Source organism: Podarcis erhardii (assembly GCF_964252035.2).
Source record: "Podarcis erhardii genome assembly, chromosome: 13".
Lineage (NCBI taxonomy): Eukaryota > Metazoa > Chordata > Lepidosauria > Squamata > Lacertidae > Podarcis > Podarcis erhardii.
In genome coordinates, this window is record NC_138502.1 from 35,101,802 (window position 1) to 35,120,801 (window position 19,000).

General features: G+C 45.2%; 1 protein-coding gene across 1 annotated transcript; it reads right to left on the reverse strand.

The window, feature by feature from the left end:
• Positions 1-8,135: 8,135 nt before the first annotated feature.
• On the reverse strand, positions 8,136-16,913 carry LSM12 (LSM12 homolog). The gene is made up of 5 exons (XM_081837155.1): positions 16,541-16,913; positions 13,543-13,676; positions 11,737-11,846; positions 9,267-9,393; positions 8,136-8,655 (listed from the first exon to the last, which is right to left on the reverse strand). The coding sequence occupies exons 1-5, from the start codon at positions 16,659-16,661 to the stop codon at positions 8,563-8,565; spliced, it is 585 nt and encodes a 194-aa protein (XP_081693281.1). The 5' UTR covers positions 16,662-16,913; the 3' UTR covers positions 8,136-8,562.
• Between the last annotated feature and the right edge of the window lie 2,087 nt (positions 16,914-19,000).

Here is a 19,000-nt window from a genome sequence, read left to right on the forward strand (position 1 = left end):
GCTCATCTCGCTACTGACTGTAAAAAAAACCCAAAACATTTTGAGATTTAATTTATATTTACTTTATTTTTAAAAAATCAGAAAAAATAAAATTGCTTTAGCTTCCTCGTCTGTCCTGCCCCGACACAACTTTTGGTCGCGGATAGTTACAGTTGCCTGGTGATGCTTCTGTAGTCCAGAAAAGTAACAAGAACTTCAAAGGGTTTTGTTCCTCAACATTCCAACTTGACCCTTCCCCCATCCTGATTGGCTGGTCCGCTCAAATGCTACAAGCATCACTGTGGGCAGAATCTGTACTTGCAACCTTAAAGGTGTAGCATGGGATCAAGAAGGCACCTGCTGTTTTTGATCTGTTTTACGGTATTGATTGACTGAGCATTTTTGCAGTTGGCCGTGTTTTATGCTATAACACATTTGCATATCAGCAAATGATGTAAAAGCACATGCTGTAGTTAAGAAAAAACATGTTCTAGATAAAATACATAAAATTCTTAAGTAACTAACACTGCAGTAAATGGGAACTGCTGTCTTTAACACCTATATTTAAATTTGTAGCAGATGGTCCAGTAAGGTCTTGCGCTAAAAACACAAACTGCATTAGTAATCAGACAAGGTTTCACCCTGGGTGAGTTGAAGAGTGGCAATTTTACTGTCACAGAGAAACAAATTAAACTTAGGATTGAAGAGCTAGCTTCTCAGAAGCATAACCCCTAGATATTTGAGTCAAGGTCAAGCTAAATAAATATATTTATTTACTAAACAAACAAAATAAGGGAGGCTTCTTACAAAATAAAATAATGAAAGATTCAGGAACAGTTTATAACTGATGCCCCAGCCACCCTGGACAGGAAGCAATAAAAGGAGCAGAACCTGCAAAAGGAAGTTTTAATTAAATGTGCAGTAGCCCTGAAAAGATTCCTTCATTGCAGTGGATTAGATTAGATGACCCTCATGGTCCCTTCCAACTCTACACTTTTGTGATTCTATTATTCCAAGGCAGCTGTCTACCAGCTTAAGACCATAGACCATATAACACAGGTCCTGAAAGACCTACAGTACATTGGCTCCCAGTACATTTCCGAGCACAATTCAAAGTGTTGGTGCTGACCTTTAAAGCCCTAAACAGCCTCGACCCAGTATATCTGAAGGAGCGTCTCCACCCCCATCGTTCTACCCGGACACTGAGGTCCAGCTCCGAGGGCCTTCTGGTGGTTTCCTCCCTGCAAGAAGTGTGGTTACAGGGAACCAGGCAGAGGGCCTTCTCGGTAGTGGCACCCGCCCTGTGGAACACCCTCCCACCAGATGTCAAGGAAATAAACAACTACCTGGCTTTTAGAAGACATCTGAAGGCAGCCCTGTTTAGGGAAGTTTTTAATGTTTGATGTCTTATTGTGTTTTTAATATTCTGCTGGGAGCCGCCCAGAGTGGCTGGGGAAATCCAGTCAGATGGGCGGGGTATAAATAAATTATTATTATTATTATTATTATTATTATTATTATTATTATTATTAGTTCCCCACAGTTACTTTAAAGGCATTCCATTGCAACCAAGAACAAATCTATAGGTAGAGAACAAACAGGGGCTGTGATTACTCTCATTATGTATACTGAACCAGCCAAAGTGGGGGGAATCGTCTGCATTGACCCTACAATTATTAACCTTTTGCATACCTTGTATTATTTAGTTTTTAAGGGCTGTCGCAGGCCCTTGTTGCCACTTTGCTGCTTTCCAGGAAGTCTTGATCTAGGACTCAAAGGCTCTGCCCTTCCTTTTGAGCCCTTTTCTTGGAATGCACACCTCCTCATGCTCAAGTGCTTGGCACTCTTTTAATACATTTGTGGCTGCGCCGAAATAGAATTGGATCCAAGCAAGTGACATGACCCATGGCTCCAGGCGGCTGGTGTCTAGACTAAACACTGGCTGCATTCCATTTCCACCTTAGGGCCACCGTACGAGAGCCAGCGCCAGCATTACTTTTACTAGGGGTAATTGCAGAACAACTACGCTCAGAAGCACCATGGAGGCTGCAGTCAGACAATTGGCGGGCTAGTTCAAATCCATGTGAAATTCAGCTCCCCTTTCTTGCTTTTTTTGGCCCTGGGAGTTGACGATGCTGCAATGGCAGCAGAAGCAACAAAAGGCATATGCCTCACCATGCTCAAGAATTCAGCAGCTATTTATTTAATCCTCTCTCTCTTGATCAGCTACTTCAGTCCTAAAATAAAAGGTCAACAACCTTGGTTGGCCCTCGCGCATGTTCACCTCATCAAATCTGGCCCTCTTTGAAAAACGTTTGGGCACCCTTGGCATAGACCTTCTTGCCTCAATACCTTGCTAACATCTGTCAGAGCTGGAACTATAAACTTTTGGTTGTGCGTGCAGTTTTCCTGTGTGGCGAGCTGTCAGAATTGCGGTTTGGAGCACTTTCCTGGCTGCAAAAAATCTTAGGCTCTGGAAGAGACCTGCCAATGTGGCCTGGTTATTGGACTCTCCTGGACAGGAAGAGCTATAAGGATCTTCCTGTTTGTTCTGGGAACTTGCCTGAGCAACAAGATTTATGGACTCTGGTGTGTTTCTCATTCTGATACTCAGTTTGACTGTCACAGCTGCCTACTGCTATACCCTAACAATTTCCTCTCACTCCCTTTTATGGTGGTCTGCTGAGAGGGACACGGGTGGCACTGTGGCTTAAACCATAGAGCCTAGGACTTGCCGATCAGAAGGTCGGCAGTTCGAATCCCCGTGACGGAGTGAGCTCCTGTTGCTCGGTCCCTGCTCCTGCCAACCTAGCAGTTCGAAAGCACATCAATGTGCAAGTAGATAAATAGGTACCACTCCGGTGGGAAGGTAAACGGTGTTTCCGTGCACTGCTCTGGTTCGCCAGAAGCGGCTTAGTCATGCTGGCCACATGACCCAGAAGCTGTACGCCAGCTCCCTCGGCCAATAAAGCGAGATGAGCCCCGCAACCCCAGAGTCGGTCACGACTGGACCTAATGGTCAGGGGTCCCTTTACCTTTACTTTACCTACACTTTCTTCAGCTTCTCCCCACCCCATATTCTCCCCTCCTCTTCCTCCCCCACCCCCAATTTCTCAGTACCTTTTCCTGGTCCTCAGCCTAGGCCTACATGAAACTTTTGATTCCAGGCGAACTGACAGTTTCCCCTTCCTTCACAGAAGCTAGACTGAAAACTGCAGCAGCAACTTGTCATACTATGCCATGCCAGTCTGTGCCAGAGGTTTCACTACCCGCCCCCCACCATATTGTAGATGTGGGGAAGGGGATCCAAGGGCCAAATGTGTCCTCCAGGCTTTGTAGCTGACCCTCAGGACTCACCTCTCCTCAATCTATGCCCCACTCTGCCGATTGTGCCTACTGCTTGCTGGGAAAGGGGGGTGTACAAGTATGTACAAACTACTTACGGTACAAAGGTATTTTTTAAAAAAATATGGTTGCTCTGCCTGCTTTCGTGCTGTCCAGCTGCTCAGGTGTCCTCTGCCTGGAAGTTGTAGACTGTCATTGACACACACCCCTGACTTTGCTTGCAGTGGTTTCATCAAGCATTACGAACCTGTAGCAAGAGATCTTTCCACGCTCCCTTTCATACTGGGAGATTCCCTGATGCAAGCATCCATACTACTACTAATACATAATTCATATTCCTGTTTCAAGGGACCAACACAGGCATGAAGCAGCAGCCGCCAGTTTTGCATTTTTATTTTTAGAACGCCTTTGTTGTCATGTCGTTCATGCTGGAGTCTAGCGTCTTAATGATGTATCCCAGCGCAGAGCAAGGGTTCGCAACGAGTAGGCGAACGGAACTGCCTTGCAAGATTCACCTGTCTTTAATGAAAAGGGAAAAAGGATACCAAGCTAGAAACGGGTGTAGCCCCATGGCTTGCAATGAGATTAAAAACCAAGCCCATTCAATAGATTCTTGGATTCTGCACAAGCTTCTTGTTTCTTTTTAATAGCCCTCCATATAGATTTGACCTTCCCCTTCTCTACGGCATCGGCTCATCCAGCTCCATCATCCTCTACCATCTGTGCAGCTCTCATGTTCTCTTCTTCCCTTTTGGCCTGAAACAAAGACGGCTTACCCTTGAAAAACCACAAAACCAGTCCCATTTTTAGAATTGCATTCAGTTCTTCCATTGGACCATGTGTGGGGAACCTCAGCTTTTGAGTGCTGAATGAGACCCTTCAGGCCTCTAGACATGTCCCACAGAACTTTTCTGAAACCAGCACCGTTCCAGCTGTGTTTCAAATTCTGCATGTCTGCAAGGAGAATGAAGTGCGTGTATGCAGCAGTCGGCCTTCCATACAAAAGTAACTTTTGCATTTAGTATTCCAATTGTTTTGGCCTCCGGCCCTGCCTACCACAGGTCATACAGACCTTGGAAAGTTGCCCAGAATGGAATGTGGCTCTTTGGCTGATTTCCCATCTTTGCAGTACATCAAAGGCTTTGGGTTTCCACCTCCCATTTTTATTTATTAGTGATATCCTCTTACTTTAGGAGTGTGCTGGCACTGACAGCAATAGTTGGAACCGAAGCTTCATTTCTAATCTGTGAACATCTAAAACAGAAGATCCATAAATATTCTTATGGCTACAAAATAAAAATATGTGGTATCTTGAAAACTAGATTTGGGAGGACTGTGTTCTTGCAGCTTCCCCATATGGTTCTGGGTTCAGCCTCTCACTTCCATATTTGTAAAAAAGGAAATGATATCAAATCCCCATGCTCTCTGCATTAAAATCAAACTGCTTACATTAACACAGCCAAAATATGGCAAGCTGTGTCTGAAAGGGCAAGCTTTTTCTCTTTTTTGAAGAGATTTAACACTGCCAAAAGCCTAAATCTCTAATTTCTACACCACTTGGCATTTTCAAATATACATCTAAAAATGCATGTTTTTCAGGACGAAACCAGAGACTGCAAAGCACTTTTATGTTAGGAACTGAACGGTAAGAACGTGCCGCTTTTGATACTTATCACTCTTTCAGTTGGAAAAGAAAACAAACCTGCCAGGGCTGAAAGATATGAGCTTCTGTCACTGCTCCCTTAGTGGTATCGCTTAATCAAATGCTTCTTCCATCCCCGAAGTTTAAAAACCAAAGCGATCAAGATGTCAAATTTCTTATCCATGTTCACGCAGCTGATGCATCCTGCTATAATCAAACAAGTGCTCTCATTCTGGCCTTATCAGATTTGCTCTGCGGTCTCTCAAGTAAAAATGGAATTCATTTTGATTGCATAAAATGGATATGTAATATATGCCCTTTAGCTGTGAACGGTCAACACCAGCTCCCTCCTGCGTGGACAAGATTTACTGCCGAACTGAAAGTTGCTTGTAGATATGAACTCAATGAAGATGATTATGAAACTTTCCCACAAGCCAAATAAGTCCCACTGCCTTCACCAGTCATTCACACACACCCTAACGATTCAGCACTTACCAGCAGAGCAAACTGGTGGGTTGTTTTTTTGTGTTTTAACCCCTTCAGAGAATAGGGAAAGAGTGGGAACTGGAGCTTACTAGTGGGCTGCATTGTAAATGTTACAGTGGCGACTATCCTTGGGCCTGATCCAGAACTGCCATTGAAAACGGTTGAGACGTGATGTTAGCTCTAACTTCCCGCCTCCCCGTGCCGTGCAAGTGTTTTCAGATGGATGGCCTCCTGGGGAAGAGATCAATTTCTCCAATTGTTTAAAAAGGGAGTGATACACAAAGAAGGCACAACCAGAGCAGACCTGGGGAAACCAAAACTTAACAGCTCACCCACTGCACAATTTCAGTGATTGCCCAGGAGCGTATATGAAGGTCTGGTTTGTATTCTGAAGCCTTGGTTTTGTGCTTGTCACTTACGGTCCACTGGTGAGGGCTGAATTTACTGTTTAACTTGCAGCCATCGAGAATGGAAATGCTAACTAACCTACCCATACTAAGCGAAACACAGTAGTACCTTGGAAGTCGAACGGAATCCGTTCCCGAAGTCTGTTCTACTTCCAAAACATTCGAAAACCAAAGCGCGGCTTCCGATTGGCTACAGGAAGCTCTTGCAGCCAATCGGAAGCCACGGAAGTCCTGTTGGACTTTCGGCTTTCAAAAATAGTTCACAAACCGGAACAGTCACTTCCGGGTTTGCAGCATTTGGGAGCCAAAATGTTCGAGAACTAAGCTGTTCGAAAACCAAGGTACGACTGCACCCAGCAATGCATTCCAGTTTATGGAAGAATAGATCTGATGTATCCAGTGTGTAAAAAGGCGACATCCGGCACATAGCCACCCGAGTTACTACATATGGAGATAAGAGGGCTAATGCTGCCGCGCAAGATTTCACAGGAGAGGTGTATCCGCTGACACTCCAATAATGTTCTGGTTCTTGACCCCAAATTCAACCCCTCCTTCCGCAAACACCATCTGGCCTTAAAGACAAAAAACCCACCAACACAAATGCTTGTTTGATGGTTAAAAAAATTCTGGGTTTTTATTGGTTTTGCTAGACAATACTAAAAAAAAAAAAATCCCTCCATTCTGAAAGGCAGGGCTTGAATTATTTAAATTTTGATCCATTTGTTTTAAAAAACAAAACAAAAAAAAGGGAAAGGGGGAAAGAGATCATGGCAAAAAAAAAAAAAAAATCATTTGTAAGTTCACCTTTATGCCCATGTTCAAGAGTTATTTCCTTCCGAGAACATATTTCTAAGGCAAGGGCGTTTATGAAGGACAGTGAGAGCACCCAGACTGAGAGATGAAATGTAGACAAATCTAAAACTGGGATTTTTGAGGTTAAAGTCGATAGGAAAACTCCAGAATGCGTTATAGCAATATGGTTTGAATGCGTACAATAGAATTTAACCCCTCTTGAAAAGCAGGCTGTATTCTGCAAATAGTTACTGCACTATTCACAGGGGTGAGGCGAATCATTACCCCACCTGCCCCCAAAGTAGCAGCACACCAGCGTATTCGAATCCTCCACACAAAACCACTTCTGCACCTGATCTCAATTAGAGTCAAAACTGAGGGGTGACAGCAGACAGCCATTTTCACAGTGGCACTTACAGCTTCCAATCGCTGCAAGGATTCAAATATCACATGGCAATGCCACAAGGGAAATTTATTCGGGAGGAGCACCCAACCTGCACCAGTCAAATCCAAAAGGATTCATTTAACTATGCTGCACGGTAGCATGGTAAAAGATCCCATGGAGGCTGACTGTTTCCTAAACGGGTTATTTAAGACCAGAGTGAGGAACCCGTGGCTCTCCAGGATTTATCAGACTCCCAATTCCCATCATCACACCCAGCCAGCATGGCCAATAGCAAAGGATGATGGGAGCTGTAGTTCCAACAGCATCCGGAGGACTAGAAATTCCCCAGCCAGGATTTAAGAGGAAAGAGCCAGTTCAGTTAGACTGGGGCTGAGTGCTGCCATGTGTGGACTCGGCCCACACCCCTCAAGTGCCTCTCCAGCCCTTGGTTGGGCCGCAAGGGTGCCAAACACGCACCATCACTCATAAGCTCCACCCAAGTAATTTTTACCTACGGAGCACCAAAGGAATTGCCCACGAATATGGCATTATCTGATCTCCCAGTTGCCACACCCTTTGGGAAGACTAAAACAACCCCAACAGTTCTACCGTACGGTGTTGGTGGTCAGGGACAGTGCCGACCCGGTGGTATCACTAGAGGCCATGTATGGAAAGATAACATACAAGCTCAGCTAGTGACGAGACCATGAGGAGGAAGCCTGCGACTCAAGTGCATGCCCTCCAAAGAGTATATAGCCTGCTGAAGCCCTCACTTCAGCATACATCTGATTTCCAGAGTTACACATACGAACACTGACAATGAAAGGCTTGATTGTTCAGCATGGAGATATGTGTGGGGTTGTTTGTTTTTTTTCTGCCATGATCCCAGTTCAGAGTACTGCAAGAAGCAGAAAATATTTAAAGGACATTTTATATATATATATATATTTATTATATATATACTTCGAGATAAGAAAAATAAGGCTAATTCAAGCCTTGCCCTGTGCAAACAAAAACCAAACGAGAGATCGCCACTCACACAAAGGTCCCGATTACATTACCACAGTCAGCTTGTTATTTCCTGTTTTCTCTATTATTATTTTTAATAGGACAACTGGGGAGCATGAATTCTCCTATGGTTCAGGAGGAAGAGGGGGCGGTATGGAATTGATTTCAGTTAAGCTATATATATAAAAAAAAATGACCTGGGAGGGAGAAAAATCTCAAATACAAGACAGCTGACTGTTCTAGGGTTGGGGGGGGGAGGAACCGGGTGGGCAAAAAAGTAAAGAGTCTGTTAGTCAAGTAATGAATGAGTTTTTAAATTATTCTCTTGTTTTTTTGAAGTCTAAAGTTCAGAAGCCGTGGGTCCCATCATTACAGGGCCGCCACAAAATAGAAGTGGACCCCCCCCTGCCCTCATTTTGAAGAAGTCTGTGTCATCTGCTGCTGCGTGTTGGAAGGGCTCCCCCCACCCCCACCCCCCGCAGGAGCAATCTGTAGCAACCAGGAAGGGCAGGTGGGACTCAGGACGAGAGGGTGCTTTCCTTCTGTGTTGGCTGGACTTGTGAACGCTGCATCACCTTTTGGCTTTCGACATCTCTAAAATGTTTCTCGACCTGGATGGAGAAGGAGGTAAGGGCGTTAGTGCCGGCCAGACGCAGCAGGTCCCATATCAAGAAACCTAACGGTGGATGACCTTAGCTGAACCGCAGGCTACGGCGGGATTTACAAGGTAGCCTATAGCCAATGATGACTCTTCTTCCCGCAACTGCACAAACAACAGAGACCAAGGCTTTTAAGTCCACCCAGGGCCAGAGCGTACGTGCCTCCCCAGTCCACTGCCACATGGGCAAAAGTGCATTCTGGGAATGTGCGCACACACAAAGGACACAAAGGTGCCAATATGATGTTGTCACTGTCCGAAGTTAACTTGAATGGAACACACTGGAAATCCAACTTTTACCACAATGGAAATTCCATTCTGTTTTACGGACAGAATCAATAGTCCAGGTTTTAAACCACTCTCCATCTCACCAAAGAAACAGCACGCAATTGGGACAAAAGGACATCTTTAGCCAAACAAAACCTAGCAGCGAATGTTGAAGGCAGGTGGGAGGCCTGGGCAATTCAATGCAGAGTATGGATGCTGGTACAACTTGAGTCAGTCTTTTGAGTCATAGCTCTTTCCTCCTGCCCTCCCACAGTCCACAGGCATCGGTCTACTTACTATTTTGCGTACATGACTTAGGGCACTCCCCTCTTTGCCTTTACAGTTTTCCACTTGGTATGGAGGGGCAATGACAACTTCTTCCATCACGACTATATTCTTCTCTTGCCATTTACAATCTTTAATACTGCAGGAAACAACAAAGGGTTCAATTTTTACCAAAAACAGTAACACACAAAAAAAATAAGTTACTGAAAAGCAAAACTACAAAGAGGGAAGTAGGAGGTGGTTAAGAGCTGCCATGCAGCTACCCCAATGCCTTCCTCTTTAGCATTATTGTAGTACCAGTACCATGATGACCACTGCGCAGAAATGGGTGCTTGAACAGGTCATGGTTTACATTAATATAAGAACGCCAGAGAAGGCAGTGGGAAACCATGAGACTTTATAAACAGAGGGAATGGGGCCAGGACAAAAGACCAAAGAAATCAGGCTGTGGTAGACCACAAAAGGATCCTGCAAATGTGGATTTCGAAGAGCAGAGTACAACATCCCTAATCCACCAGTCCTAGTCCAATTAAAAGCACTTCATTTGCTATAGTCCAGGGGTCAGCAAACTTTTTCAGCAGGGGGCCGGTCCACTGTCCCTCAGACCTTGTGGGGGGCCAGACTATATTTTGAAAAAAAAATATGAACAAATTCCTATGCCCCACAAATAACCCAGAGATGCATTTTAAATAAAAGCACGCATTCTACTCATGTAAAAACACGCTGATTCCCAGACCATCCGCGGGCCAGATTTAGAAAGCAATTTGGTCAGATCCGGCCCCCAGCCTTAGTTTGCCCTCCCATGCTATAGTCCATTGCTGTTCCAAGGTCTAAGTGCCATGTTCAGATGGCAAGGGAACAAAGAAGAGTTTCCAGTGGACACCTCAGTGGTGGAAATGCCTCCCAGACAAGACTCCAGAATCCAAGCCTGTGCATCTTTTGGCATTATACAAACAATAGGTTTAGGATGCTGTCGGGAGGCCCAACAACCCATTTTTGTCCCTGCTTAGTCAAAACATTACTCCTCCCCTGGCATCACCTCCCTAGGCTGGTTCCATCCTGAATTTCACACACTGAGTTCAGGCATATGATATGGATACACAAGCAGCTGTTTGTGCACAGCAGCCCCTCTGACATCTGCACTCACTGCAAAGATGTCAGGCAGCATGGCGGGCCAAGGGATGAAGTGCCAGGGGCAACACACCAACACAGACCTGGTTCACCATGCAAGTGTCCTACACCCGGGTAACACATAAATAGGGATAGAAAATTACTTCTCTGGTGATCAGTCCAGAGCTTTGTTCAGCAGTTATTAGCACTCAATTTGCCAAAGCTTTCTCCTCCAGCAGGGGAGAGTTGTTTACTTGAAATCATCTATGTGAACTTATTTCAAAGACTGTCAGCAGAAAGAAATTGATTATTGCCAGACATATCATTCCACAACTAACAAAAATTTACAAAACAACAACAGGTTTCCAGACCAATCCACAACAAACTGAGTAACTCAATTTGCAACAAGTATTTAATATAAGCAAAGCTGAAAAAGGGCCCATATTTCCTTTCCAGGTTTATATCCTCAATTAACTGATTTTTTAAAAAAAAGCTTGTATTCCAAGTCAGTGTTTCAAAATATGTTAGACTAGTCTAAGCAATTTGTATATGTAAATAACATTAAAAAGTGCACGTGGTTCAAGTTTTCATGAGTGTGTTATTACACTGTGTATCACTCTTATACGCTTTTTGAAATACAGGAAACCCCCCCCCCAAAAACCCCAAGATTGATTTCTGTTCGCTGGGTTACATTTTGTAGCGGGGGTTTACACATAAGTCTTGCAGATCAAGATGTTAGACACAGCACTTTTCATTAGCGAAGAACTATAAGCTTCATGAAGCGCTATTCAGACCATCCATGTAGCAAGACAAATGCAACAGCTGGTCAAATTTCATATTATCATCCTCCCTAGAAGACTCTTTTCAATGTTCAAAGTATCCTTATTGGTCTAGAGCAGTGTTTACCAAACTTGGGTCCCCAGTTGTTTTTGGACTACAGTTCCCATCATCCCTGCCCACTGGCCCTGCTAGCTAGGAACTTTGGAAGCTGTAGTCCAAAAACAGCTGGAGACCCAAATCTATTAGTCTTCTTGGGACCCCTGATGCAAGCCACGTGAGCCAGGACCATGTGTATGTTGCATTAAAAGGACAATCTACACTACAGTAATCAAAGTTATTTGCACTCTGAATAAATTATCTACCTAGCACATTCTGCTTTGACCGGCCACAGGCAAGCAGGTTTTCAAAGAATTTAAAAAGTAAGGAAAACATGGGGGGGAAACTTCCATTACCATCTGGTAGAACCACATAACTTGGCAAGGGGTGGATGCATTCGACAGTGATTTCTGCATTTAGTAATTGGATTCAGGTCCCTGCCCCTCCCCAGCTGCCTTCTAATGCCACATTTTTCCTTCCCATCCCTAATACTTACGTCTTGTGTATAGTCTGGAAAAGCTGCTGTCCTTCCAATGAGACCCCAGCACTAATTGCATATGCCTGGCTCAGCTTTTCTTCCTTCTCCATCCGTGCTTTGTTCGCAAGCTGGAAAGGAGATATCAGAAATGCAGAGATCTTAATCTTGGATCGCAAATGGCTGCAGACACTCTAAGCCTTAAATACAGTTCTATTTGAAGGAAAACAATTTTTGCATGACAAGGGATGCAACATGTTCAATCTCATGAGCAGACACACCCCAGCTACTAGAGTATCCTGCCCTCAATGATGCAAAGCACACAGTAGCTCTATGACAGGCACCCCCAAACTCCGCCCTCCAGATGTTTTGGGACTACAACTCCCAACATCCCTAGCTAACAAGACCAGTGGTCAGGGATGGTGGGAATTGTAGTCCCAAACATCTGGAAGGCCGAGTTTGGGGGTGCCTGCTCTATGGAAATCACAACCTTTGGAAGTAATTAGATTTTTATTAAAGAAAGAAGAGGAATTGGGTAAACACAATCCATTACACTACACTGTAATGCAATTTGTGGTAGAACTTGGGTTATGAACTAACCTGAAATACATGCAGACGTGCCTTGGTTTTTTAACAGCTTAGTTCCTGAACGTTTTGGCTCCCAAATGTCGTAAATTGTTATGATTTGCGGATTATTTTTGGAAGCCGAACATCCAACAAGGCTTCTGCAGCTTCTGATTGGCTGCAGGAACATTTTTGAACATTTTGGAAGTCGAATGGATTTAATACCTTAATTACTTAATATCCCCAAGTATAGAGAATATACTTTAAGTTGGCATATTCTGTTTTTTGAACAACACATGCCAGTGATGAGGAACCCTCCATAATGGGGGCAGAGGCTTTCCTCCCAACAGATGCAAGAGCCAGGATGGGCAAACACACTTAGCAAAATTATAACACTGTACAGATAAGCCTGAAAGGCAGTAAACATTATGGGAGGGGAGAGAGAAAGTATTTCAGCATGATACAGCACCCATTTTGTTTGGTTTTATGTGATGCCCTAACTCACTCCTCTTTTTGGAAGGCCAAATGGCTTTGCTCTTAAACAAATGTGCTATTTCTACTCTCATGATACTCACAGTCCATTGCCTTTTAAACTGTGTACGGTGAGATTTACATTCATGAGAGTGAGCAAGATGCACAGGTATGGGAGCCTTCTTTCAACCTTCCACATTCCAGCCCTAAATAAACCATGTGTAGAAGGGCAAGACTTGGGGAACCTCTAGCCACTACACAAAACCTGAGTCTCTTCTCATGGCTCTTGCAATTCTTTTTTCAATTGCTTCCACACCAAGGTAACCAGAGCTGGGAGTTTGTAAGGGAGAATGAAGAGGCTCAATACTGGGTCACCTTGCAGGAGACAATCTTACAGGGGTGGAGAAGGGGTGCTAAGAAAGAAACCTGTATCCTAACTAAAAGGCATCAGCTAAACCAGACACAGCTCTCCAATGTTTCCAAACTTAAGTTCACCATTGTTTAAAGCAAGGGCTGTTTTATTTAATTTTCCTTTCACCATAACCAATTATAGACACTCCCTTGACAATTCTGAACTCTAAAAAAATATGTTTGAAATAGTATAAAAAGGGGCATATGGATGGGCTCATTGCACCAACCAAAGGACCGCAATATGGCTAACCATGCCATGCTGAAATTCACAAAGCAGCCAGCTTGGTTAAATAAATAGAGAAATGTCATGCTGTTAAAGGTTTTAAACATGCTCCAGTACTCTAATTGGCAGGAAAACCAACCTCCAAAAAGGATTCTTACCTTGCTAACATTGAGAGAAGCTAAAGGTGGGGGGGTTTCTGTACGGTCATTAATTATTTTCACATCTGAAACGTACTGTAAGTTTATAAGCAAGATGTCTGCGTGGTTAGGTTTGCCACTTGACGAAGGGCATTCTGGAGGAAAAGATCGTTAAGGAAACAAATCCAAAAAATATATAATTCAACAGCTCAAAGAACAAATACCATTTGAAGGAAGAGTGTTTACACATGTAATGCCTAATTGCAAAGATCCACTTCCAAGGATGTTTGTAGTCCCTGCATGAGTTTCATGCATGAAGTTTATGGCCAGCTGCTCTACAGGTGCAGTTGTTGTAAACTTTCTGTGCAACAATATAGGGAGCATTGTACAATAGGTAACATATTACTGTAACACGTTACCACAAAGCAACACTATCCTGTCTACAGAACCGCCAGTGAAGGGTTGGCTCACTCCAAATTCATGACAAATTTACATCCCAGGGATGTGAACACAAAACTAAACATAGGAACAGGTAAAATATGAATGTTCAAAGTACTGGGCACTTTTTTAGGCACCCAGAAGACTGCTGGTATTAGTTGCTTTTGCAGCTTGCTAGTGTCGCCATTCAAACTGCCCAGAGATATACTGGTGCAAATGGCTTTGGGATGTTTTTACTTGCACGGCTGCAGTCAAATAACCCAGAACACGCATGCCAGTGTTACTTATAAGGCAGACCCCTGCTGCACTCAGGACACAGACCTTTCAAGTCCAGCATGCCATTTCCCACAGTGGTTCAACAGATGCCTACACAAAGCCCACAAACAGGACAGGAAGGCAAGAGTTCTCTCCCACCCTTATTCCCCAGAAACCAATACTGAAAATCATGTTGCCTCTGAATGATTCCACTTCACTGGATGACCTTGGGTGTAATATACAGCCATTAAGATTAGCAGCCACTGATGGGCTTACCCATCACGAAACTGTCCAACCTTGTTTTAAAGCTAAGCTGGAGGTTACCACATTTTGTTAGAGACTTCCTTAGTTAACTATGCACTGTGCAAAATAGTCCTTCCTTTGCTCTGTCCAAAGCCTCAGCTTTCCATTGGATGACAGCAGGTTCTTATTACGGGGCAAGGTGAAAACCTTTTTCATACCTGCCTTTCCCAGACCACGTAGAATTTTATAAACCCAACTTCTAGAAACGGAGGACATATGCCAAGCTCAAAGCATGAACACTTAATTGGGCTCTCAACAACGGACACATATGAGGCACCCTGCCCATCCCTGGAGGACCCATCGATTTGCAAAGCGATGGATTCTTGCAATTGGGAAGCAACAAAAGCTTAAGTACCTGAGCCCAATATGCTTTTTAGCCTAGGAATCTACTTTAGGTACAATGGCACAATGTCCATACAGACAAAATTGAGATTACTGCATATTGCCTCTCCCCATTTCTAGCTCAAATTCCCCTGCCTGCCTTAACCATGTGGTCAAGTAGTACATCTGCATTTATATTAACTACAGTCAACAACTGGTGACAATGAAACACATAACTACAGTTAAAGCAGGGCTTGAAAGCGAGGGGAAGCATGCAATCACCCTTTCATGTCTGAATGGTCACAATGGACTTCTAATATGCAAGAAAAACATTCCCCACTTACACCCCCCTTATTGTCAGCATGGAGAAAGAAGCTACATCGATCTTAACATTTGCCAGGGATGCTATCAAAAACCAAAGCTCTAAAAATTCCCCAATAAACATGTGCAGCAACATAATCCAACATCAAAACTTCCTCCCTGGCCCCAGGTGCATCAAGTTCACCAAATCCTTATCTCGGTTCTAGAGACATTTTGGGGGCCAACTACATTTTAGGCCCTATTTACTGTTGCTGCCTGAATGTGCTCAACACAGACCTCAGGGGCTTTGTAAGGAACACATCAACCCTTCTTCAGCACTAACCTTATCTCAACTGGCATCACTGTGGGCAGTTAATACATATCCCAAACCTAATCAGCATGTTTGCAGCATACACATGCATTACTTTAGGACAGCCATGTTAAGTATTTTAGATTAACCTTCACATGTGCAAGTCGTTGTCTATCATAGCAAAGGTTCATTTCATTTCAAACACCACGTTTTTCAGCGGGTTCAGGCCGCAAATTCAGGCTATACTACCCACCAAGTGTTGAGAAATCACCTGAAGCACATGCCTCCATGCGGCAGCCCTGAGTCAAGTTCAGAGGGGCTTTCCCCATCTTTCGTAATATGGGGATCTTCCAACACTTGGGTCACTAAAAATCCTGCCCTGGTCTCTTTTTCTACACACCAAAAAGCTGTTTTCTGACACATCCCACCACCCCAGCTCCAATTCCCACTTCAGCCTTCCTCCTCTCAATGAGGCCGCCACCAGCTTTCATTTTCGCTCATGCCCAGGAGCACCCTTTCAAGTTTCCCTTTCCTAGATTTCACCTAGCAAGCTTCCCTAATCCTCCATTGGAAAAACAAACAAAACAGGATTATTCCCCACCTCCCTTCAGTCTCGAGGTCCCTGTGGCTCAGGAGAGGCAAGATATACCCTCCAGGCAGCAAAATATACCCATATCTCTTTAGATCTATCTAATATAACACACACACACTTATATATATTGAACATACACACGCACACATATATAAACACACACACGCATACACTCCCTTTTTTGTTAACAAGTACCCCCCCCAAAAAATCTATTTCTCTCCCCGCCCCCCCCCAAAAAAACCACGCCGGCGGTTTCCCTCCGTCTCTTGGTTCGCTACACCGCCCCCCCCCCCACAGCCAAACCTCAACCTCCCCAAACACAACCCCCCCCGACTCCCCCAGATCAGGCCGACCGAGGAAACCTCACGTGCCTCCTCCCTCCCCGCGAACATCCACCAGCCCCATTTCCCTTAGCGCCAGGCCAGGGCCCCGGCAACCAGCCCTCGCCATGCCCCCACCCGGCCCCCCTTCCCACCACTTCCACGCAAGCAGCAGGATACTGAGCGCCAGCATCTTGCTGGTGTAGTCGAAGGCCACCACCTCGCCCTGCAGCCGCTGCTCCTGGCAAGTCTGGCACGACACCTGGCTGCCCACACTGAAGTACTCGCCCGGGGCCGCCATCTTGTTTCAGGCCCAGGCGGCGGTGGAGGCGGCGGCGGCGGCACCCTTCGCGCCCCCGCTGCGCCTCAGCAGCCTCTGCCGAGGGGGTGGGAACCGGAGGGAAAGGAGGGAGGCGGGCGCGGGGGGGGGAAAGGGGCCGCCGAGACTCCACCCGGCGCGCCAAGCCGGGCCCAGGGCGCCTGCTCGCCTCCTTTCAGCCCGCCTGGCTGGGTCAGCCTAGGCGGAAAAAAAAAAAGAGGCGGCGGAGGAGGAGGGAAGACGAGGAGTGGCCAAGGCGACGGAGGCCCCGCCTGTGCGTCGGTCGGTCGGACCCCCCCCTTCAGCAGCCACGCACGCACGCAACGTCACCACGTAAAGGGAAGGCGATTGGCTGGCCACGGAGAGGGGAGGGGAGGCTCCACCAACGTTCGGGAGAGGGGAGACAAGGGAGTAGAACTCGAGCTGTGCGTGCGTGCGTGCGTGGGTGGCTGGGCGGGGCGAGGCGACGTCAGGAGGGCGGGGGGAGGAGGAGAAGCTCTAGTCTAGTCAATGGTAGAATCGGAAGACGGGGGACACCCAAGGGTCATCTAGTCCGACCCCGCCGTGCAATAGCGCGGCTTTGGGCCCCGAGGTTGCGTGCGGGTTGCCCAGGAGGTGCGTGAGGAGGTGGAGCTGGGCAGAGGGAGGGTTAGAAGCGCGGTGGCCCACCCTGAGGTCAGAGGCAGGATTTGTGTTGGGGGGTGGGGAGCTTTAGTTAAGTATTTTTTATATATTTATTTGCTTGATTTAGGGGAGGCAGCTAAACAATCTATAGCTTAGGGCCCCACCCTCTTGGAGGGCCCCCAAAAAAATCAAAGGGGAAAAAACTGGATGTACATTTCCAAAATAAAAGATAAAAAACAAATAAAATAAAACCTACATACAGCAACAGTGTTTTGTGTTGTGTAGTCTGCTCCCTAAAATGTCACTGGTTTGCTCATTTCTATATATAGGGTGCCTACATTCTGCATGGACTGGTTGTAACAATTACTTTGATAAAATACTGTACATATTGTGTTATGTGCAAATGGCTTTCGATACCTATTAGGTCCATAAATTACCATATAGCATATATTCAACACAAAAAAGTGACAATTTGTTGGTTTGTTGGTTTGTTTAATTATAAATTATAAATTTTTATACCGCTTTATATTTTTAATAAAAACCTCAAAGCAGTTTACAGCATATTAAATCAATCAGTAAATAAAACAATAGCCGGGCGATGTTCCTCTGGCCTCATGAGGAACCTCTTTGTAGGGCTGGGTGTTGACAAAGGACAGCTGGACATATAAAGGGCCCCATTACCTTCAGTATCTTTGGGCCTCATCAAACCTAAATGCCCACCCTGGCTACACCCGTGCCTCGAGGGGTTTTGCAGCAGGGCTCTGTAGGTGTTTGATAAGAATATGGACTGTTGGCTCTGCGTTCCTGTAAATGTGGGTAGGTTGTGTGACGCTCTGGCTGCACCCCTAATAATTATTTCTTTATACCCCACCCATCTGGCTGGGTTTCCCCAGCCACTCTTCACAGCTTACTAGCAGGTGAGGCAAGGTCAAGTCTGCAGAGTCCATAGGAGCAACAGATCCACATGTGATTTTTATTCCTCACACACACACCCTTGTTCCTGATGTACGGTAGATCTTCACCCACCCCTTAGTCCCTGGTGCGGAAGGAGATGCCATTTTGCGGTTTGCCTCAGATAGCAAAATGCCCTACTCACTAGGGAGCAAATTGTCAGACTGTTATTGGGGGGGACGGGACGGGGTTGGCTTTTACAGCTCAACTCTCCATTAAGGGATTCAGTATCCCCTAAATCCTTTATTGGTTAGGGAATATTGGATGGAGGCAGTAAAAGCAAGGAAAAACTTTTATTTTTCTGTGACAACAGTGTCTCCCCCCCCCCACATAAAGTGTTAAGGAGCAAGAACAAAGTGTGCAAGAACCTTTAAAGACTTTAGACATCGCCCAAACCCTTAACAAAAGACCACTCAAAAGGCATCATACACAGAAAGAGATGGTCTGCAACAGAAATTTGAGGGTGTGTCTTGTCTCCTGTCTGACAAGATAATGGTCACTGATTGCATTACCTGGCCAGTGTGGCCATCCTTTTGAGATGGTAAATACCTCAGTTCTTGAATCCATGTCACAGACTTGCCCTATTCAACACACCCTCAAGACAGGATTTGAACTATTTGTAAATGAAAGGACTATTGGGAAATGTTTCCCAAATATACTTTATTTGCAGAGGAAACATTTAGAGTTTTTAGGAGAGCCAAGATGGCTTCAGGGTTGCTCTCCTGTACTATTTCAGACGTGGTTTA

What these genes read in the sequence shown, in the direction of transcription:
- LSM12 (XM_081837155.1), bottom strand. Translation starts at nt 16,661, where the DNA reads ATGGCGGCCCCGGGCGAGTACTTCAGTGTGGGCAGCCAGGTGTCGTGC. An exon ending in CTTCTCTCAATGTTAGCAAG is followed by an intron (nt 11,847 to 13,542) that starts GTAAGAATCCTT and finishes TCTCCTTTCCAG; the next exon opens with CTTGCGAACAAAGCACGGAT. An exon ending in TTCCAGACTATACACAAGAC is followed by an intron (nt 9,394 to 11,736) that starts GTAAGTATTAGG and finishes TGTTTCCTGCAG; the next exon opens with TATTAAAGATTGTAAATGGC.